At 39.5% G+C, this 23652-nt stretch overlaps 1 protein-coding gene across 1 annotated transcript in view; it reads right to left on the bottom strand.

The window, feature by feature from the left end:
* DOCK3 (dedicator of cytokinesis 3) overlaps positions 1-22262 on the bottom strand; it is a gene marked incomplete at both ends in the record, with an annotated part of 194875 nt that extends 172613 nt beyond the window's left edge. Inside the window, 2 exon segments of the mRNA XM_082060424.1 lie at positions 2310-2393; positions 22226-22262. Of these exon segments, the coding sequence (XP_081916550.1) occupies positions 2310-2393; positions 22226-22262 (121 nt within the window).
* Between the last annotated feature and the right edge of the window lie 1390 nt (positions 22263-23652).

The following is a 23652-nucleotide window of genomic DNA, read 5'->3' as shown; positions in this document are numbered from 1 at the left end:
TTCAATAAGTCATTATGATTGAAAATAAGCACATTCAGAACTACAACAGCATCTGAATCTTTGTCAGCCTCAACTTCTTCAGCAAGTCTCCAAAATCATTCTTCACGTCACAACAAGGTTTGCGTGTATGTGAATCCTATTAAACCAGACAGCAAAGTCTCCCCTGTAGAGAATTATGCACAAACTATTCTATGAAGTGAAGCTAAAACAGCAATGGATCTTCTGTTGACTCCCACAGTAGTGACCCTTATTTGCATGGGTTAACGCTAATTTATCCAGTTTATCTGGACAAAAGAATCCCCAGCAAATAATGCAGAAGTACAAGATGAGGTATGTTTCAGTCTAAATTTGCAAGGCCAACCCAAGACTGTTAAACAACTGCTTAGACAAGAATGCTAAAACAACTACAACTTTCTTTTAAGAACCCACTTTGCACATTTAGTGTTCTTTTTTGCATAATTAACACATGCAAGAGCTGCAGCATAGACCATCTGAATATTTAGATGTATCATATTGCAGAGTTAAAAATGTTATTATCAAAATGAGTATTATCTTTCAAGATACGTAAAGTCAGTCCATGGTGAAAGTATCTCAACCGAAATGACAGGACGGAGGGCTTAAAAAACAAAACCAAAAAACCTCTATACAAACACCTCCTTCCACCCAGGAAAACACTTTGTCTGACAGCCTCCTCTCTCAGCAATTGGAAAAGACTGGCATGAATTGCCTTTGAGGAATCATCCTCAAAACTACTGGCAAAGGAAATATACAGAGCCTAATTATTATAACACTGTAAAGAGACATTGGATTATCCTTCTGCTTTTCTGTAAGCAACATACACCTTTGAGATTGTGCTTTTATTTCCCAGAGTTTTGTTTCCTCAATTACCAAAAATGGTTTGAAAATATGACTGCTTTCAGCAATATACGTTGTTTCTCCTTAGAATTATACTATCACAAGCAAAGTAATACATTTTTCCTGAGCTTGCACCATGTACAAATTCACAAGACCTGGCAGAATGACTATAATTAACACCCAGTGCTTGAATAAAGCTTAGCCCCTTATAACACATGTAGTTGTTGTTTTCTTGGTTTCAGGGGTTTTTTAATCATCATTTGCAGGTATAATACTACATGTATTTTTTTATAGCATGCATCTTCATGGATTAACATAACCACTGCACTGCAAAACTCTCATTTAACAGAAAATTTTTACAGGTGTTGATGAACAAGGTACTACTTTCCTAGAAAAATGGCATGTATATGGTCACTTTTTCCATGAAGCGTCAAGTCAGTAAGTAAATAAACAAAACACCTGAGTACAAAAAAAAAGCTTCAAGAGCAAAAGACAGTTCTAGGCATGAAAGAAGAAAAGCAGTCTTCTGACAAGCATGCAGGAGGTTTGTGTAGCAACATTAACGCTGGAGATTAAAAATTACTGTCAACTGAACAACCACAAAAACAAACCTACAACCTCGTGGAATGTTAATTTGGAATTCAAATTTGTGGATCTGGGTTTTGACATTGGTTTAACACCTCCGGGTTAAGGTTACATTATTCCACCTCAGACTATAGTGAAACAAGTTCTCATACTGTATCTTATCAACTTACATCTCCATAGACATGATTTACACCACTTGCTTACTCTGAACTTCAGGGTAAAAATCATTCTCCTTTTAAATACAACTTCAATTCTACCATTCATGTCAATAAAGCAGAGGATTAGGACATTCAATTTATTCACATGCAGACATTGCCAGACACATAAGAAATAACTATAGTTAAAACATTTACAATGGTGTTTTCCTTTAGGTACCAAAAAAAAAATCACATAAAGATAAATGCAAAATGATCCCCCCTAAACCCATATTACTTACATTTTTCCAGTATTGCTAATCTATTTCATAACTAATATTTTTTATGTGTTCAGATGTTTCTAAAAAATAAACACTGATATGCTTAATTGAAATGCATAACAGTAACACTGAGAAAATTTTCTAAGAAAAGATACTGATTATACTTCACATGATGAAAATTCACTGTAAGACCCAATTACAATACAACAATCAGGTCAGGGTTCAAGATTTTCTGGACAGATGGTTAACTTAAAACACACTGACCCCCTATCAGACTGGATTACTGCCAACAGCACTCAGCCATTCCTACACAAAGTGGGTCAGGTTAGGTTTTATTCAAGTGCTTTGATTTGATGCATCATGATTTCCAATAAACTTATTAAAATCTACTAGATTAAGATATTTGTATATTTTTATATAGAAAATGGGATTCCCTCGTGGCCATCACACTTACCTTCACATTTCTCTAGGATCTGGACAGTTTCACCGAGTTCCAGGACTAAGCCTTGCGGTACAGCTCCTCGGAAGCTGCATATCACTAGAGGGTGGGGAAAAAGAGAGAGAGAGACATATGAGAGTTGAATCTTTGTGTGAATTCTTCTTCTAAGCATAGCACTTTAGCTCGCTCCTAAAATAAAAATAGCTGTTACATAGCTGCCCAGAAAACCTGTCAGCCAACTTTTCCTCATCAGATATCTCTATTTCAGCCCTATCAGATATTAAGCTCATCAGCAAATTAAAAGCTGTGCTTTTTAAATGATTTTTAAATTAAGCAAGGCTTGTAATCATTTTAATCACCAACCCCTGATACATATTGCATGCAAAGATTTCCTTGTCTCACAGTTCTTACTCTACCACACAATTCCTCAACAGAGCAGGCAGTCCTAACTGCAAAGACTCTAATAGGAAGACAGCTGCAGGAATTACTTTCCTCCAAGTTAAAACTATTTCAAGTACCATCCATGCAACTAATACACTGCAAAAATCCCATATTATGCTATGTTATCAATTTTAAGCAGATATATAAAAGAATACATACGAATATGTACCTTTCATAAGCACTAACATGACATATCTTAAATATTTTTCTAAGTATGGTGAAAATAAGAACCCATCTTAATGTTTCATTAAATATGAATACAATAAAAAATTACTAAATAAATGTCAATTTTTAAAGTAATTTTTTTTTAAATTATCATAGTGTATAATTATATAGTCTTTAAACATATTTAGTAAAATACAATAGGTACATGGATAGTTACTAAAAACATGACATGTCAAAACAAAGAATGAATTACAAATAAGGTGCGCTCCGCCCCTCCCCGTCCTATAACGCCCATTCACCAGCACTGAAAAACTCATTCAGGCACAGACTTAATTTAATCATGTTCTAAACAAATACATGCTTGGACACCGAGTACGCCCTATATGTCACCTACACACACTGGGGCACTACAAGGGGAATTCCATAAATTGAAATAGTGACCTCCAGTGGGCATTGTCCTTTTTTCAAATTGACGAGAACACACCCCTTTAAATGCAAACACTCAAGCTATGGCTGAGACATTCTGCATTTCATCTCCTCCCTGAATACCTTTTCGTGTCAAACCCACTGGATCCCTTATGACTAAAGCCTCCCTGTGCAGAACTTAATGCAGTTAACCAGAAAGTGTGAAGTCCAGGGGAAGAACAGCATGGAAACTAAGCCCATCATCTATACCATCTACCACAAGGTAAGCTTCTTGAACCTTAAATTTCCAAGAAATAATGAGAAGAGCATAGAAAAATACTTTCACCAAAATTTAAAAAAAAAAAAAAGTTTCAACCATATATACATATTTCATAAAGAGAAAGGGCAAGAAAGAACAAACCACATATGCCAAACACCCACACAGATGACAGCAATATGAGAAAGAATTTGAATCAAAATCTGAAGAGAATCAAACAGCATCAAATGTTTGCTCTTCCGCAAGGAGAATCAATGCAGTGTTTAATTAAAGAGGAAAAAATCTGGGGACTCCAGCAACAGACTTAAACTGTTTTCTCAGTTCCTAGGGCCCAGTAGAAGTTGCTGCTGGTTAAATGAGGTTTTAAATGCTTGTTTACACCAGAGACAGGAGAAACATAATAACTGGCTCCAGACTGGAGTAATGCAGACAACACAATCCAAGAACAGCACCAAGCTTGTTAGCATTCTGGATTCGTTCTTCATCCATGGAGAAAGCATAGATATGGATTTCCATCAAAGAAAAACTACTTAATGCTTCTCTCAAAGTAGAGGAACACTGACAACTGCCAAACGCTTATCTGACAGGCCACAATCAAACCACTAATGGCTTCTCCTTGCATCTCCAGTATTTCAGATAGCAGTACCCTTTACATAAAGAAAATGGCTTTCTTCTAATAGGCAATTTTGCCAAAACAAAAAGGTACAAACATCTTTTATTTTTGAGCTGCTTTGCAAAATACAGTCCTATATTAAAATAATACGAACTTTCAGTTCATACCAACAAAAATACTAAAGAATTCAAGTATGTCTCAAAACCACAGGATATGACAAATGCTGAGTGAAAAGCTACAATTGAAAACACCAGAAAACTGGAGACATGTCAGTGCAGCAACAAGATACGTTAATTTATGAGAGTAATTCTAGATACACGATTATTAAAAATATATGTGTGTATATATATATATATAAAGCTAAATCAAATTTCCAGGCCATTTTCAACTTCTCTGAAAATGGCAAATTATTATGACGCAGAGACACCAGTCATGGGACACATGAGTATTAGTGGTTGTAGACAAAAGAGTAGTTTGAATTGTAGCAAGATTAATGGCCAACCGGTATTACTCAGATGAGTCCAAGCAGCAATAGCCAGTCTGAAAAACACTATTGCATGGTAACACTGCATGAGAAGTTTTGAATTAGCAAACAACAGCTGGCTTCCTATGACAATTATTTACTATAGGAAAACTACTGAATAAAGGATGCAACCAGGAAAGAATCTGGATTTGATGCAACTACTAATTCTTTGGCCATCAAATACTTGCCCATTTTATGTAACAATAAAAAATGAGCTTGCAATGAAAGCTAAAGGAAAGGCAACAGGAAAAGAGGGTCCTGTTTTTTTCAACTGCTCATATAATAGATTTTAAAAATATGGCCAAGAATGATGATTTTAATAGTTAGGCTTACAAGAAGTAATTCTAGTATATCTGTTATTTTATAGATACAAACTGTCCATTTATAAAAGCATTCTACTGGTCACACAAAGGAAATGTGATATAAGGACTCTACTACATCAATATGTAATCAGCTCTTTAGAATTCAGAGTACTATTAATAAGATAGCTAAAGCTCTTTTCTTAGGTCTACTTCAGTCAAAAAAGAATAAGTAAACAGATATCACAGAAGAGAAATGAACTGATCCCATCAACTGTAGATACAATGTGGATGATCATTCTCACTTAGAAACTAAGTTCTCATGCAAAAATAACATCCATCTCGTTCTTAATTCTTAATACAGCAGTATGAAATCTAAATCCTTCATCGATAAATTTGTAGTCATCCATAAATTGTGTCTCTTCTGTTTGACAATTTTAATAATCAATAGGGTATGTGAACAGCAATATGGATATTTTCAAAATCACAGAAGCCAAATCTCAGAAGTAGTTGAATTTCCAGTCACACTAAAAGAAAGTCAGGAAAAATTAAAGAACCCAAATAAACTAACCGAATACACCAAACCATATCTTGTTAAAATTGTTTAACAAGAACACAATTTCACATATCTGAATGAAAAAAAAAAAATTATAAAAACAGCTACTGATTATGACAGAACTCCAGAAATTTTAGGCTATTTTATAGTCTGATATATGATTCCAAAGGTTACTGCCAAAGTTATGGATGTTACTCATTTTTTAAGTTAAAAATCCATTATGCAACACAATCTTATTTATGAAGTCACTTTTAGGTACACAACTCTTCTTAGCAATATTATTTGGAAAATATGAACAGAAATGTGTATGGGAAATATGGAATAATTTAACTGTTATGGAGAAAATAATTCACAGACAGGACACTGAAAACTAACTTCTGTCCTTCCCACAGAGAAATTCTTTACAGCATATGATCATCTACAAACTGTCCATCAATCAACAAGTCTCCACAATTTCTTAAAAGTGTCATCTCCTTGGTCACCAGAACGCAGAAGTAACACAGTAACACATCACTGAAACAGACACACAGCAAAGCTTTTACCCACCAGTTAACAGAACTGAACAATCCCTCCTGGATTCCACGACAGCCTGCTGAAATATGTAACATCTATTTTCAAACATTAAACCTCCTTGCCATCATTCAGGTTTATGAGGAGGTCATAGTTCCCCTTCACGAAATGCAATTTCAGCCAGCAGTTAAACCCAACTTTCTGCCAACGAGGTACCCTTCGGAAAAGCACCACTTTCAGGAATTATCTCCAAGTCAGTGGTTCCTTAACTGTGGTACTTGAACTGTATCAAAGTGAGCCACGCAAAAGAAACCCTTCCAGCTGCACCTGTAATTTATTAATGAGAAAGGCACAAACTGGTTCACAAAAGCAGCCACTCTCCAGCTGTAGCAAAGAGTATGAAGGAATTGAGCGGTGTAAGATGTAAGAGCAGATGGAATAGGAAAAACAGTTTGCAAAGCCAAAGATCCAGGAGATGACAGATTTCAAAGTGTTTTCCTTTCCTGTGGACATGCCCTGACACAGTATAGGCTGCTGCATTGTAAGTCACCAGCAGTGAGAGAAACTGCTTCAAAAGAATACGAGTACACAGATAAACATGACATCTTAAGAAAGAGTCAATGCATCTTTGCATAGCTCACTGATTGCTTACATCAGATATCTAAAGGAGCTGCTTTCTACATGGACAAAAAAGATGCAGTTGACACAATTCAGTAGGTTTCACAAAATATGCTCTGAAAGAGCCCCTCTCAAAGGCCCTTGCAGAAACTGAACTTGGTTGTGATAAAGTGGGAAGGCATTTGCACAGAAAAATAACTAGCAAAGAGATATGAAACACAAGTAGACACTTCTCTTAGTGAAGACAAATTGACCAGGAAGCTCTAAAGGGATCTCTGTTGAAGCCTTTCCTGTTTAAAGTACTTCTAAATGATCCACGAAAGATGATCATTTAGTAAATTGACAGAGTTTGTGAAGCCACTCAAGCTATTGAGGGTAATAAAGAGCTGCAGATTGACCCAAGTACCACAAGTAGAACTGGCATATGTAAACTGTTTAGTTCATCTACACGGTGCTTCATGAGGGATGAACAACCCTCATCTCACAAAATGATTGTCTCTCCCCTTGCTATTACCACACTGAGTGACACCCTGGACTGTCAAGCCACTGCCAAGCACCCCCACCCCACTACACAGCTGAATGCTAAATTTGGGAAAAAGGGAAGACACCACTACCTATAGTAGTGTATAAAATTCACAACAAACCCCCATGTGCCAGTTTTCCCCTTTGTGAAAAATGTATCCTTGTCAAAAAGGACAGAATAGCATAAGGAAAGGTAGAAAGAAGAAAGAAAAGAGATACCAAGGAATGCATAAGGGCTTTTATATGATTTATTATGAACCAAGATAGAACTCTTCCACCGGTAAGACTAACAGTTGAAAGGGGTGGAGAGAGTATATTGATAAGTTACAAGAAGAAGGTGAACAGAGAACAATTGCTAATTATCCCTTCCAGTACAAAAAGCAGAGCAGTGTCAAATGAAACAGCACAGCAGAGTTCAAGAGTTCCTTAAAGTAGTGCACAAACCATGAAACTCCTCATGAGATGCTGTGGGTGATTAAAATACATACATACATGCATAGATGTATCTATATCACTCCAGTTCAAAAGCAAATAGGGCAAATTAATGGATATGTATCACCTTAGGCTCAGTAGGCCCCTGACCCAGAAAGCACTTAAGTCTTGGGAAAGCATCACATACGCTTATTGTGCTGTGCTACTATACTATAAACACCTGCTCCTGGTAAGTGTCAAGGGCAGGACACTGAATGAGGTGAGTATGTGGCTGGACTGTTATGATCTCTCTCGCATTGTTATTATGGTATCACAGCTTGAGCTTCTGTTGTCACTTGCTATCTATCAATTTGTGACCTCATTTGAACACTATTATGGCAAAAAGAGAGAATAAAATTCACATTTAAGAGAAGTGCTAAATTATATTTTGTGTATGTCATTGTTACTTTCTGCTGCCACCTGAATAACAACCATTTTCATTTTTGCTGTGGTAAAATTTAAAATATATCTTCCTTTTGTAATTCCTTCTAATTCAATTTCCTATGTCCCAGCTTCCTCACTCAGTCTCACCTCAGTCACAATGCTTCCACAGATCACATTTCTTCTCAAATGGATTATGCCAATTACATGATAAACATAGTAACAGAAATGTGTCACATTTTTTACACAAACAGTGGGAAAAGCCAAAACAAGAACAGGAAAATGCGAGAGTGCTGTCCAGCACATCCACATAAAGACCATGCAGCATCCAGCTGGTAATTCCACTGAAACATTATTTTTTTTCTTAGCATATATGTAAAAATACTTTGCAGCACAATGAACTGGGATAAGTATGTGCCTTCTGCATATACCTTCTAATTTTTGCAATATATTTTTGCAGATTGTAGTAAAGCCTACGAAAATATTTTGACATTGCATAATGTTCTGTTTACATTAGAAAATACCAGTTCAGCCCATAATAATTATTTGTTTATTTCTGTAAAGGAATGGAGCCCTTTTCCCTGCTGTTTGCCTCCCCACCTTCCAAGATGTACCAATGAAAACTGGAAGTATTTCTTTAAATGAGGGCTGAGAAACAAAATCAGTTCAAGAGGTTTCCATGTTTACATTGCCCCTTTTTCCTTTTCCAAATCTGAATTATGTTTCTCTAGCCATAAAGCTGGGCTTTTAAAAATTATTACTTCTCCTGTTTTCTCATTCACAATAGGAATCACTGCTGCTAGAACATATCCAATGTGATAAACTATGTTTTTCTTTATTCCAAGATGTTGGTAAGGCCAAGATTTAATGAACTCTATGGCTTAATTTTGGGGGAAAAAAACACACCATCTCACATTTTTTAACTTCACTAAATCTTTTTTAGTTGCATTATGTCACAAAATAAACAAAAAGTTCTTAACCTCCTCCCACTGTAACAATCATAATTTTGCGAACTTTCAACATATCTCCGTTTACTCGTGGCTTCAAAAGACAAATCTTCTTGGCACTTGTGACAGTTTTTTTCCAGTTCTCAACTCATTATTATCTGTCTTACTAAAATTCTGGTAACTTGCAATATTTTTTACATGATACCAGCAGAACCTAGATAGGTATTTCAGGTTAAAGTATGCCATTTCATTTTTATAAATGCCTTGTACTAAACTCAACTTGCAGTTATCCAGGTTATGCATTAATCATGCCCTAAAGTATATCCTCAACCAAACTAATTTCAGAAGGGATGGCCAGGACAATGCCCAGGAGCAGCATAGCTGCACTTGTGTTGCTCTGTACCCAAATTACTTAGCTCTATACCCTACCAATTTACAATCACGCTGAGCAGTTACTGAATTGTGCTCTGTGCTACAAATGTGATAATTCTTAAGTTTTATGATGCTGTAATTTATGCTTTAAAACACATAACCATATTTCAAACATACACCTCTAATCACACCAGCTAAGAATTTGGTGTTCATTTTGGGTAAACACATAAAACAAACTCATCAATTTCACAATCCTGATAAAGAATTTCATATTCAACTACTACTAGTTATCACTATTACTAGTTAACATGGAATATATCAATCCCTGAGCCTAAGACTGATTGATATTGATTAATCTGTAAGCAAATAAAGTAATTACTTCAGACTGATAAATTAATGTCATGATGCAGATGTATCTTTCCTTAAAATGCTTTTTCATATGAATCCATCTATTGAAAGTGTCTAGTACCAAACAGTACAAGCTAGTTTTGACAGCTGAATAAGATGAACTCTATTTTCTTCCCTGTAATACCTAGATGATCATAAAGGCTCCATGTAACATAACTTGAGTCACTGTAGTGTCCAAGACCAAAGATGGTTCTAAATCAAACACGTTTTCCCTAACAGAAGCTGAAACAAGGAGGTGAAGGAAGGGTATTAGAATAGGGCAAGGACATAGCTTTCCTCAATTTGAGGAACTATTTTTATAAATGTATGTAATATATATATGTCATGTATATATCTATTTAACAGTGCTTTCTATACTCTTTCTTCTACAGAACCACCCAAATGTTTTTGAACCACATCAACTCTTAAGATACACACCACCCCAGAACTCCATACTTAACTTACACATCACACAGAAAATGATTTTCAGTTGTGCAGGTCCTGTATCACCAACACCCTCTGGGAATTGTATGAAAATAAAAAGAGTGAACAATACATTTCTGTTCTTCCACTCTACAGTATTTATGGTCTTTGAATCTTCCAAACTACCCTTTCTGAATAATTTATTTTCCAAGAAGGGTACCAGATGTTAATTCTTTGTATTTCCACATAGCAGCCAGGGAAAAGCCTCTAAGCCACAGCAATGTGACCATGCAAGAAAAAAAAAAAAAAAAACAACATTGATACAAGTTACCACACAGAAAAAACGACAGCTGAGAGTCAAGATTTAGCTTTATCTTTTTGTGAAGCAACGCCGTTGCGCAATCACGCCTACAGGCAGCAAAGAATTTACACTTTCCAAACCACAGTCTACCCTCCATTCTGAGCCTCAGAACTACAAACCTTTTTTCCAGCATAAAGCAGTAGTTCCTACAAACAGAAAATTGTGGATTTAATAATTTTAAAGACAAAAAAACAGTTCATGAAGGCAAAACCCCTTCACATTCTTATAAGAAAATTAAAGACCAATATGATTAAATTTTTGTGGAACTGCTTGATTAAACCTGGCAGCTTCATAGATAGCACAGTTAACTCTGATGATATTTGACAAGGGAGCAGAACCACAAGGAAATTAAAATGAAAACATTTTCATTTTATTCTACAAATACCTAGAAGAATGTTTTCACCTTCACAGCATATCTTCTAAGTATTTAAATGATTAATTGTGGATGAGGGTTTCAATTATTTGCTAGAAATTAATTTGAGACATGCACATTTATTTGCAAGTTCAGGGCTCATTCAGCAAGTACATTTAAAAAGAAAACAGGTAACAAATACCAGGTCGAGCACTTCCAAAACATTCTGCTGTTTAAGCAAGATGGACAATATAAAAAAAAAAGGTATGAAAGAGAGGACATATCCTATTACACACTATAGAAACAGCTACCCAAATAAAACACCACAGGGTTTTTGCAGCAAGAGGCATTTCTTGGTACACATGACACAGAACAGGGCTCTAATCCGATTGGAATTGCCAGGCACTAATGTAATACACACACACACACAAAAAAAAGATTATCAAAAGCTGATTAAAAGCCATCCAAACATCACAATCGAAGAGTATGGATTAAACAAAAGACATGATTTAGAAGAGGGCTAGAGAATTTTCTGACCTTATTAATGGTCTTTATGAACTTTTATGCAAAACCTTGAGGAAGAAAAACATACTTCAGAATTGATAGCAATCTGTTAAACTTAAGGTTTTGTGTATTACCAAAATTACACTACAATTAAGTGAAGGTATTTCAGGCTTGTCCAGGAGCACTGGCAGTTGCTAGGCAGCATCTGCTCCTGTCAGAGATGCTTCTTTCTTTGTGCAATACAGAACCTCAGCCAGGAATACTGCCACCAATGGATTATTACAAGGCAGCTTACTGCCATCACATGGCATCTGCAAAGTGCTCAAACTGCTGCCTAGCAACACCGCCTCTTTCTACTGAGTCATACCATCACTATGAAAATATTCATGTAAAAAAAGAAACGGATACCAGAGAAGAAAGGTGATCATTCACTAGCAAAGTGAATTACTGTTAGCATCCTTCCCTACCCTCCAAGATAAAAATAGAGATTAGGCTTAAAAATCATGAGCTGTTTAAAATAGTTTTGCACATCCTGGTGACATAAGGTAGAATTGAAAAAAACTGACCAAAAGCCCACAGCATTGTCCACTACCTTTGCTACATCAAGGAACTGATGTTGAGCTTGCAGCTTTGCAGGCATCTATCATATCATCCCCTTCCTGTAAATGTGTTCCCTCAGCCATCAGTTCATTCAGCTTCTACTCTGGCGGCGTACAAGTCCCTCACCCACAGATCATGGCCTCTATGCAGGCAGTAAATGCAGCAGTTTCTTCTCCTCTCTAAGCAGGGACGAAGGCTGTTTCACTTTCTGAAACACTTCTCCCTCTTTCCAATACCTAATCTGAGAAGAGAAGAAAAACCACTGACCACACCATACCATACCATACCATTCTTCTGCACGAAGAAGCATGGAGCCATTCCACACTGCTACATTCCACTGACTGTGAATGCAAGCCAGAAACAGCTATGCTTCACGGTCAAACATTAGGAAACGAAATAAGAAACCAGTCAAGCTTTGAACATCCTCAAGGATGGAGATCACATCACCTCTCCAGGCAACCTGCTCCAGTGCTTTACCATATGCATTGTGAAAATCAATGTCCTTTACTGTAATTTGCCACACTGCTCCTTCTCCTTTCACTGTGCAACTCTGAAGAGTGGCTCTGTCTTCTCCATGAAAAGTAGCTAATCATACACCGCCCTCTTATCCTCACCTTCTACAGGTTCTACCACCCTAGACCTCACAGACCCGGTTAGCTACAAGAGAGCACCACTGATTCCTGTCCACACACGCAAAGACACACGTATTTTCCCACAGCGTTTTAGATTCTGTTCCATTTTACAAATATCATAAAACCTTTAGTCCTCCCATCTAACTAATAAATAAGTTCGCATGCTGAAGTTCACTTGGCATTTACAGTCAGTTTGCACACCTCCTAGGAGGAGGAGGAGGAAGAGAAGACTAGGGCAGATTTATAGAACTGTATTTATCAGTATACCAGCTCCTCCATGTTAGTTGAAAACTCTATATTTTAGTCTATACTGTCTACCACACAACTTTTGTGGGCATCTGAAGGCAGCTTACAAGACTGCTAAGAAACCTTTCAACCCCCACACAAGAACTCTGACCTTTTTGGTAAACTATTTGCTACTAAAATACAAAAAAAAAAAAAAAAAAAAAAGAAATATTTGCCTAACATAATTGAACATCCTTTTTTTATCATGAAACCTGAAGAATTTTTACCTCTTCTAATCTTTCCTTAAGCATATATACATTACTTAAAGCTACCAACATCATCTGCAACACTGGGAAAATCCTCTTTTTCTCTTCCTGCATCCTCCACCCAGGCTGAAATAAATAACTTCTTATTTTTCATTATTAAATGAAGAATACTGTCTCGTGCAAGCAACCTGAAATGTAGTCACTCCAGAACTGAAAACAAAAGATCAGAAGTTGCAGTTTAGGGCCTTGCTGTGATGAAGAAAGAAGCCTATTTTCTATCTCTGCTTCCCCAGAGACAAAGGAGAAGCTGCTTCTGCCACACCAATACTTCAAAAGCAATCTCACTTGGGGTAAAACCGTTGGACCACTACTCAGGATGGCTGAAATGGAAGAGTGAGTGGGCAGAAGAGCCAGCTGCCGAGTGCCACGCACATGACAGCGATGAGGGAGCAGCACTGACAGCGGCAGCACGAGCTGTTCCAGGCGGATGTGCAGCTGCCCGCTTAGCAGCCCCAAGCACAAGAGCTCACAGAGCTGGGCTTTCTGTGCCCCGGGCTAGCTCTTCCCACACTAACACCTCATCGCCAGAGGAACAGCCAGTCAATATAACCTTTAAACAGAAACACAGACACGTGGGTGATTCACTGAGTTGCTCAGACAAGGCCAGATGCACAGGTAGCATGCAGCTATATTTTGTACGGTATGTAATAACAGCTGTCAAGGCAAAATTAGCTCACAAAAATGTTTATCCTGCTTCACTAAATGCAGTGAAACTAGACTATTTTGGTTTATCTTTGGTTTATCAAAAATTGAGCTGTCAATCATTCAGCTCATGAACATTCAGAAAGAGAGAAAAAAAACACAAAGAAATGTCAAAGTTCAAATGACAGTTTTCAATAACCTTCTTCTACTATAATTCATATATTTTTGGCTTATTTATCCCACACTGGCTGACACTTTCTCACTTGGGCCTACATTCTTTGTTGCATATAATATAGCCATACATACATAAACTTACATAAATGAGAACACGTGCCTAGGTGAAGTGGGCAGCTTCATGCAAACATATCCATAGGCATTTTTCTCTACAAAGGAAAAGATGGGTGAAACAGGAACACCTCCTTTTGCCCTCCCAGTTGCAGACCCAGTTACTGGAAACATACATATTGCTCCCTACAGGGATTATTTAACACAGTCTGTGATATTATCCTATGAAAGGTTTTCTGCTGCCCTTATAACTTGTTAGGGTAGACCACACACTGTATGCAACCACGGACTGTATGCAACCCAATGCCCAAACAGGCCTGTAAAAATTATACATTGCTTTCAATTGTTTTCTGTTTAACCGTTATTCAGGGCTTCTCTGACATGTATGCAGGGCTTAATTTATCAACATCAGAAGACTAAAAATGCAGGTATATTAAATTAACAGTTGGCATAAACATCTCATTCATAAACACATTTAGAGGGAAGAGAGAGTCCCCTGCTGTTCAAATACACAGAAACAAGAGATTTCTAGAACAGTAATCCACCTGCCAACACACACTGAACTACACACAAACTACAGTAGCATGCTGGGTAGCTCACAGACTTATATCCAAAACAAAAGAAATAAAACAATTCATCACTCCATCAACTACCTACTGTCAACACTAATAATGCCTAGTGCATAAGTTTCCTTACATTGTAACACCTAGAGAAACCTTTGTTTTAGAGAGTAACTGGTATCAGCTCACCTCTGAAAGCAGAAGGACCTGCTTTTAATCACCAAGAGTTAGCTGGCACCACTTGTCATAAGCTTTTCTTAGGGCTTAATATCCAGAAAGACTCCACAAAAGAAAATGTAGTCAAGTGCTGAACTGGGACAAGAGAGGAGCCTTATCCCTGTAAAAAGTGATCACCTCACAACTATACTGAAAAGCACTTAGTCTGCTCAAACCCACGGTTACCAGTCTTCCTAATACCTTCAGTGAGTTATGACTAAAGACTCATTGTTTAAACAAACACTAAAACATGTCTAAGAGGAAAGAATTACAGCTAACTAAACTTTAAAGATGCTTTCAGGGTCTCAGAAGAGAGCATAACGCTCATTTTGACCTGCAAATCCTGAACACAGGTTTGATTTTAACAGTCACTTGAGCATGATATTTAATCTCTTTGCCTTGAGGTTCAGTGAGCATTCAGATGAAACAGAACAAAGAGTAAAATGCAGTTATATTGACGTTGATTCATAACTTAAAAACAACCAGTGGAAAGACTGCTGTCAATTGCAAATGGTTTTGAACCAAGATCCTACTGTAGGCTTCCTTTAGTCTCTTTCTCAGTGAACATCACAGCTGAGAAAAGAACACAAACTTAATTCACTATATGAATTAGCAAAAATTTATCTGAAGCAGGAGAATTTGCATCAAGCTCTTTAACAACTGATTAATCTTCCAAAGACCTTCCATTCTTTGGTCAGTGTTTTCACATTCACATAAGAAAAGAGCTCTGATTTCTCAAAAGAACTAGTCTATTATATAAAATTATATAAAATTATAAAATTATATAAAATGTGTATGGCCACCAATAATACTAGTTGTTGAAGGTAACCAGGGATTTACAGTTCTTTCATAGAAGAACTACATTCAAAATAATTGTTTAACATATTAATCAGAAAAACTCATGTATCTACATGTGATTGTGCGTCTGAAGACAAGCAACTCTTCCTTATTCCCAGTTATCCCCTTTTTGTGGGCTTTTAAATGCCACCAAATATGTGGCTCTGGTAATAGTTATTACATGTGTCCCTGATGTTTATATCAGACTCTGACTTTTTAAGTACAGAACTGCTGGAAAAAAAAGGCTTTGCAACATAGTGAGACTCAAGTCCAGCTAAGCTATATTACTGACATTAAACCAAGAAACATACCTTCAAAAGGATTAATAATAATACCAACTTGCCTCTCTTCCCCCTACACACAACTGCAAACCATGACCTGCACCATCACCCTATACTCTCACACCAACTTCATATGCCTTAAATTGTTCAAAAGAGAAACTACTTTAAACTTCCTCACTAATTTCACTCCCTTCCTGTCCTGTAACCTTGACAATGAATTTAAACCCAAAGCATACAAATAAGAAAAACCGAAAAACTGCCTAAATTTAAAAAAAAATTATTAATAGACACATTTGAGGCATATTGTCATACACCCTGTTTTTAATTGTAATTGATATCTGCTGCATTAAAAAGGCAAAATAAATTGTTCCTTGAAAAAACATGAAAAGCCTACCAATTTCCTACCAATGGATATTCATGTTTCCATTCCCTGTTTCACCAGCAGTCCCATGACACACCAAATGCAGTACCATTGGTCTTCTAATCTCTCGCTATCCCCAGTCCTGTTCCTGAGCATTCCTGTCTACAAAGGACCCCCATGCTCATATTAACAGCTTCCACTTCATGTTATCCAGCAAGCAAACAAAAATATTGTATTAGGAAGAGTCCTGATGTAATCTTATTATCCACCCTTTTCAGCAAGTCATGAGCTGCTTATCTGCAACACTATCCACAGGAACTCTAGTAAGTTCTTTCTCCACCACCCCACCACCAATTTTCATTAAATCTGTAGGAAATGTATGCCTGAGACTGCCAAGTGTCATAAAATGTTGCTCATTACTGGATTACAAGTATTGTTAGGTGAAGACAGAAAGCCTGAACACAGACTTCCACCCTTAGGAAATCAGTCCAAACACAAAATGCATTCTGCACTGTGGATAAGGTCAGAGTAAAACTGCTTTTGCCCCCACACTATTCACAAGCAGCTGACGTCCTTAAGGTCTTAACTGAATACATAATATGGCATAACTACAAATAAATGGAGAAAATTACTCTCAACACCATCAAAGCATCAAAAGTTAAAACCCGTATTGCAATACTATCATGCCTACATTCCCAAACAAACCACGTGATAAACTGCTAAACATACGTATCTGACTCCTTGCCTTTGCAAGTAATTTGAAAAAACATTTCTCAACTTAATTCCTCCTGTATTTAGAAAGTTTGGGCTAATTTCTGCTTTAAATGCATTTGTGGATCACTGGTATTCAGATGATCTCAAACTAGTAACATCTTAAAGATGAATTCTCCTCCAGCTCTGCAGAGCAGGTATTCACAAGAGCCAAAATTTATTACTCTCTTCTCACAAAGCAGTATATTTAATCTCCAAGTTATCCCAGCAACAGGAGAAATACAGATTTAGCCTGGACTGAAACTAAAACTGTCCTCTGCGTTAAATGACACCTCACTAAACTTTCCTGTCTATACTGAAAGTCTCCAATCAGGTGCATCTTGGGAGATGCTCTTTTCCAGAAACATTTCAAGGTGTGATTCATTTCTCATTCGGTCAAATAACACATATACATTTCCTTTATGGTCCCTGACTGACAAATTTCTTTGTTCATTCTTAAGTCCAAAGGGTAAAAAATGCCCTTAGGGGCAAAAAATTAAATGGAGCTAAAAATTCCTCCAACCCACAGATCACCTAGTTTTCTTGACTAAGGAGCAAGTTCCCAGGCATTACCACCACCTCCCACAACCGCACTGCACAGAAGGTGCAGAAGTACATCTCTCCGTACAGCTTTGGGTCCAAAACACATCACTGAAGAACATCCTTAGTCACCTCCCTCCTGCTGCCAGACAATTAGTTTCTGGCAATAAGATAAGAAACAGAAGATGAAATATAATATAGCACCCATAACACAGAACACAATTGCAACGATTCTTCTTGCTTCCCAGATTACCAAAGATGGACTTTTTCCTAATTTGCAGGAGTTTTTTTTGTCTCTCTGAAAATTTTCATTTTAGACCTGTAACAAACTGCTTCAGCGATACAGAGCAACTACAATATCAATAAACTCAAAGCACTCCTCCCTTTAGCAGCTGCCTTCTACATAAACAGGTAAGCGCAGAGTAGCATCACAGGAGACTTGGTGAGGGAAGGCAGACTTTTCGTAAGGTTTGAAGGCTTGTTTTTCCAAACACAAATATGAATTGTGAAATCTGGAAGCCAAGCTTTAGTGACAGGTGAGAAAAACAAAAAAAAAATCAAAAATCAAGATGCTGATGAAAAAACAGAAGCTGCAGTACAGAACTGTAACTAGGACATTATGATGTTCCATCCTTTCTAGTAGGAGCAAGGGAAATATTAATTATATGCATTTGTGCTTATGGATTTACTTTTCATTGTTACAATTAAGTGATGAAAATAAAAACTAAAAAATCCTTTAAAATAAAGCTACAGATTTTAACACTAGTTCTTTGAATAAACTAACCAGTGCTGTTTATGCAGGCAATTTTCTTTCTTCGTGATTTAATACGTATTTAATGTGGTCAAAGTGCAGGATTAACTACATTAAAAAACTAAAAAACCTCTTGAGAACCACCTAAACATGCTCCTTGCACAAAAATAAAGCAGCAGAAACTGCCAGCCTAATGAAATACAAAATCAGCTCTCACACATTTGCTGAATTTTAATTAACAGTTATTTACTAAAGACTTCCCTCTTCTTAGCTTTTTCTTTTAATTCATTATTATTTAATACTTGCTTTAGAAGACTAATGTAACTAATCAGATCACTTTAATAAATATTTTCTTAGAGACTGTTTTAAAAATATTAAAACGCTAGAGGGCTAGAGAGCTAGTTATCTTCAATAATCGGTTTAGAAATCTCACTAATTGTTTTCATAACTGGTCAACTTAAGCAGCTGTGGAAGAACTGTTTGCCTTTCAACAGCAAGTTTTAAAAGCACAGTTAGGATTAGAGCCACTGAACGTAAGTATTCCTAAATGGAACAGAAGGAAATTATTCACAGTAGCTGAGAAATACAATCAAGGAAGAACTTCGGTGTTGTTAGGGGAGTGTTTAATTATTTATTTAGAAATATACTGAGCAATCCTTCAATATCTTTGTTGCAGAAGTATACAATGGCTTGTATGAGAACTGGGCACTACAATAGCGTTCTGCAACTGTAAACATTGAGAACTTCTTCTAATTGCAGCTAGACAGGCGAAGAGCACTTCAGTACCGCAAAAGGCCACTGATGTTCACATCCGTAAATTTATCGTGTTCCCTTGCAGTCAAGAGTCGGTGGGGCTGTAAAGGGGTATCTGCAAAGGGGCTCCAGCAAGCACCTAAGAAACGTCTTTGTCTGAAACTCTTTGACAGCCAGTGCAGAACAGAGAGCCCTTCTATACCCACATGCTGAGAGGGAACGCGGTGTCATTCTGAAGGAAAAGCTTCTATAAATGATCATCTCTGAGCCAACTACCTAGATAAGACGACGACATAGATCACAATTTACTTTCAACAAAGACAACAGCATCAGAATTAACTAATTTATTTGATACTTTCACTTTCCTTGATACACATGAACAGCTACGTACAGGGCCTGGTTAGCCCGACATACTCTTTCACCAGAAAGCTCTTTGTGGTATTCCAGTTGCAGAAATAACCGATTTTTTTTCCCCACACAACTTACATCTGTAGGGACATAAAGTTATTGCCTTAACCCAAAGACACATCATAAACCTTTCACAGCTTAATAACAGCACATAGAAAACACACAGGGGTTTTTTTTAGATGGACAATGGTTAAAATAAAAACAAACTACCAAGGCCCAAGGCATAAGCTCACACCAAGAAAGCTCACCATGCCAAGAAAATTATTTTGCACATATTATTTTACTTGTGAAATCAGGATAACTTACATCAGATTTTTTTTTTTTTTTTTTGGGTAGTGCACCTCCTAAGAGGTCTAAGACTCCTTCGGGTCTATACCTTCCACAGACTAGTTTCTCCCAAATGCATTGAAATGACCACTCCAGCAAGCGACGACAGATCCACTTCCAAGACACTAGTACTCCTCTCCTCACCTGTAGTAACTAAACTCAAGACACAAGCAGTATATTTCACCTCTTGTCCCTCTATGGAGGATTATCAACCAATTTCAATTACAGGAGAAGTACGTAAAGCTATCAAGAACAAAAAAAAACTTGCCTAGAGATCACCCAAACTCTAAAGACTTAGCCATTATCTCAGATCTACCTACACGTGCACTGCCTGAAAAAGAAAAATGAACATCACAGGAAGATCCTTAAAACTACAGAATAATATTTGAAATAACACTTGTTTTCATTCACCACTCTCTCTTACAGATGCTTCTTCTAGACTTGTTTACAATCTGCATGGAGATTTTTCTTTCTTTTCCTCCTGCACATATACATTAAAAAAAAAAAAAAAAAAAAAAGAGTTCACCTACTTTTTGATGAAGGTAGCACACATATTTTCTTATTTGAGCACATGGGCCAAACAGAAACAAACAAAACTCTGAATATCAAAACCTGCAACACAGCAAACAAAAATGACTACATAAACAGAACAGAGTAAACCCAACAAACTTGAAAAAATACTGTTTTTTTTTTCAGAAACCTGTATTACAATTATGCCAGCAAGTTTAGGACTAGGACAACAGAGACGGTCTTTCACCAGCAGAGAAAGTATGAGCACATCTGGAGACTTCCTATTCTCTGAAGATCCGGATGAGATGTAACAAAGTTTAACTTTGTATAATCCGAGTGACTTACAAAAATAGCAACAGTACTGTAAGTAAAAACTTCCCTGTGTTATTTTATGACACTTGTGTATATTGTCCTACACTTCCAGGTTCTCATCTAGCACAGTGTATTAGACATTTTTTTAAACCAAAAGTGAATTCCCTATTTCTTCTATTCATTACGGAGATATGTAGAGTAGCCCAAAAAATATTTGTTGCACAAGACAAAAAAATTAACAAAAAGTAGTGATATATTTTATTGTTTGCTGACTACATGCTCAAAACATGTTCTAAAAATTAGTGGCATTAAGACTTTTAATTGCTCACAAGTGAACTGTCAAAATCCCACTTCAACAGTACAGGTTAACAGAATTCTATAGCAAGTGCCATTTATATCTTTTAAATATTTGTAGAAATTGATAATCACTACACACTGTGGAACTTAAAAATCAATACGAATAATTGATAACTGTAAACTTAATGAAGCATTTAAGTAAGTAACCAGGGTAGACTACTTGCTTTTATTATTATACATGTCAACAGTTTTTAAAAAGTAAAATATAAACAATAAAACAAACACAAGTGAAACTAAAGAAAGTCTTTTCACTGAAAATTCTTTTTACTGGGCATAACATTTCTGTTGTTAGCAGAAATTACTGTAACTAAAATAAATAAACACACACAAAAGCCACCAATGATGACCTCTCAAATTAGAGATGACCTCTCAAATTAACGCAAACAAGATTCAAGATGACAGTAAAGTCTGATTTATCATAAACAACGGAAAATAACGACGCTGTGCATTCACAGCAACCCTGGAATTGTTTCCAATGCCGGCCCGCACCGCGCACACTGTAGCGCTCCATCGCTGACAGTGAAGCCCCCGCAGCCCGAACCCGCCGCCCCGCCGCTCGAACAGGTGCATCACCGACGCCCCCTAATGACACCGCACAGAACCATCCCCCTGCCCTAAACTCCATATAAACAAGATCACCACAAACCACAGATTAAAACGGAGAGAAAAAGGAGACGCACGCTTAAGTAGATTAAGGGCTAAGCGACTTGTTTTCTGATTATTTGTGCAATCAGGACCCGAGCGCGCGCCCCGAAAGTCCACTTTTGTTTGGCCGCGCGTTGCTTCGCCGCGGAAAAACTCGGGAAAATAACCCAAATCAAAACACACGCAGGCACATTCAGCGACGCCGGGCTCTGCGGGCAGGGGCGGGCAGGCAGCACAGCCACTGCCCGCTCTCCCCCGCGAGCTGCCTCCCACAGCCCACGGGCAGAGCGGGGGGGGAGCGCTCGTCCCTCCACCATCCCCCGCTCTCCACCTGCGGGGCAGCGGAGGAGACACCATCTCCGCCCCCGCTGAGAGGAGCGGCGGCCGAGGTGGTGGGGGGGTTGGCACCCCCCCACACTGCCAGCCCCCGGGGTCCGGCCGCTGCGGAGAGACGCGGGGCGGGGGAGGGAATGAGGCAGCACCTACCCACGCCGTATTTCTCCTCCTCGGTCGGACTCCACATGCTGCTGCGGCGGCAGCCGGCCACGGCCGCGGGTCCCCTGGGCAGAGCGAGGCGGGCGAGCGCCGCTCATGGAGCGGGGGCGGCTTCTCCTTCTCCTCCCCCCTCCTCAGCGGGGGCGCTGCTCCTTGGCCGCCGCACCGGCCGCCCCCGCCTGTGGCTCGGGCCGGGGCTGCGCTGGGGGTCCCTTCGCCGTGCCGCGGGGCGGGGGGAGGTCGCCCCCCGCCCGCGCGCGCGGGGGCAGCAACGGCCGCCGCTCTCCTCAGCGCCCCGCGGGCGCTCGCCGCCGGCCCGGCGCCTCTCCTAACGCGGCCTCGCCGCCCCAGCGGGCTCCGGCCCTGCCGACGCGGCAGACCCGCGGAGCTCGGCGACCCCCAGCCTCTTCCCGGCCGCCGCCGCTCCCGTCGTCGTCGCCACCGCCGAGAGACTCGGGCTGCCGCGCCCCCTCCCCCCCCAACCTCAGCGGAGCCCGGCGCGCATGCGCGCCTCGCGCCGCCTTCCCCCGCCCCGCGCGGCCGCACGAGGCGCGCGCGGGCGCGAGGCGCGGGGGCGGTGGCGCGTGGCCCGGGGCGGGGGCCGCGGGCGGTAGCCGGGGCCTGTGGGGAAGCCGGGACAGCCCGGCCGTGGGTCCGCCGGGACCAGCCCGGCCGTGGGTCCGCCGGGACCAGCCCGGCCGTGGGTCCGCGGGAACAGCCCGGCCGTGGGTCCGCGGGAACAGCCCGGCCGTGGGTCCGCCGGGACCAGCCCGGCCGTGGGTCCGCGGGAACAGCCCGGCCGTGGGTCCGCGGGAACAGCCCGGCCGTGGGTCCGCCGGGAACAGCCCGGCCGTGGGTCCGCCGGGAACAGCCGCGCAGGGCGGCACCGAGCGGCTCTGCCGCGGCACCGGGGAGCACGCGGATGAACACCGACCCCCCGCCCACTGTCACCGGGGCGGCTTCATGGGGTTTCTCGGCTTCTGGGCGACCCCTGAGCTTGCACTCGAACTTCATCCTCTAGTAGGTCAGGCTTCTGTATTTAATAAATGATAATAATAACAGGCTAAAATTCCTACAAGAAAACAGGAAAAGCAAATCCACACCGAGGAGGGCAGTGGGAGAGGCGCACCAGGACCCACACTCAGCAATCCCACTCCGCAGCAGACACCAGGTGCACCCGGGAACCACCAGAACACAGGCTGGGACAAGAACTCGTTCTAAAAGCCAGAAAATCCAAATTCAGTGCAGCTGAAGGGGATAAAACTCTTATTTTTTCCCTTGTTACAACGCTCAGGGGTGCATACCCATCTGCACACATCCGCTGCTCCACACCCAGGTGAGGTTCCTACTTCGAACTGTGTTGTGCAAACAGGACATTAAGATTTGTAGCTCACCTACTGCTTTTATAGAAAACTTTT

Source organism: Streptopelia decaocto, assembly GCF_964273445.1.
Source record: "Streptopelia decaocto genome assembly, chromosome: 8".
Lineage (NCBI taxonomy): Eukaryota > Metazoa > Chordata > Aves > Columbiformes > Columbidae > Streptopelia > Streptopelia decaocto.
Note: the sequence above shows the minus strand (reverse complement) of the source record. Positions and strands in the feature narration are given on the sequence as shown.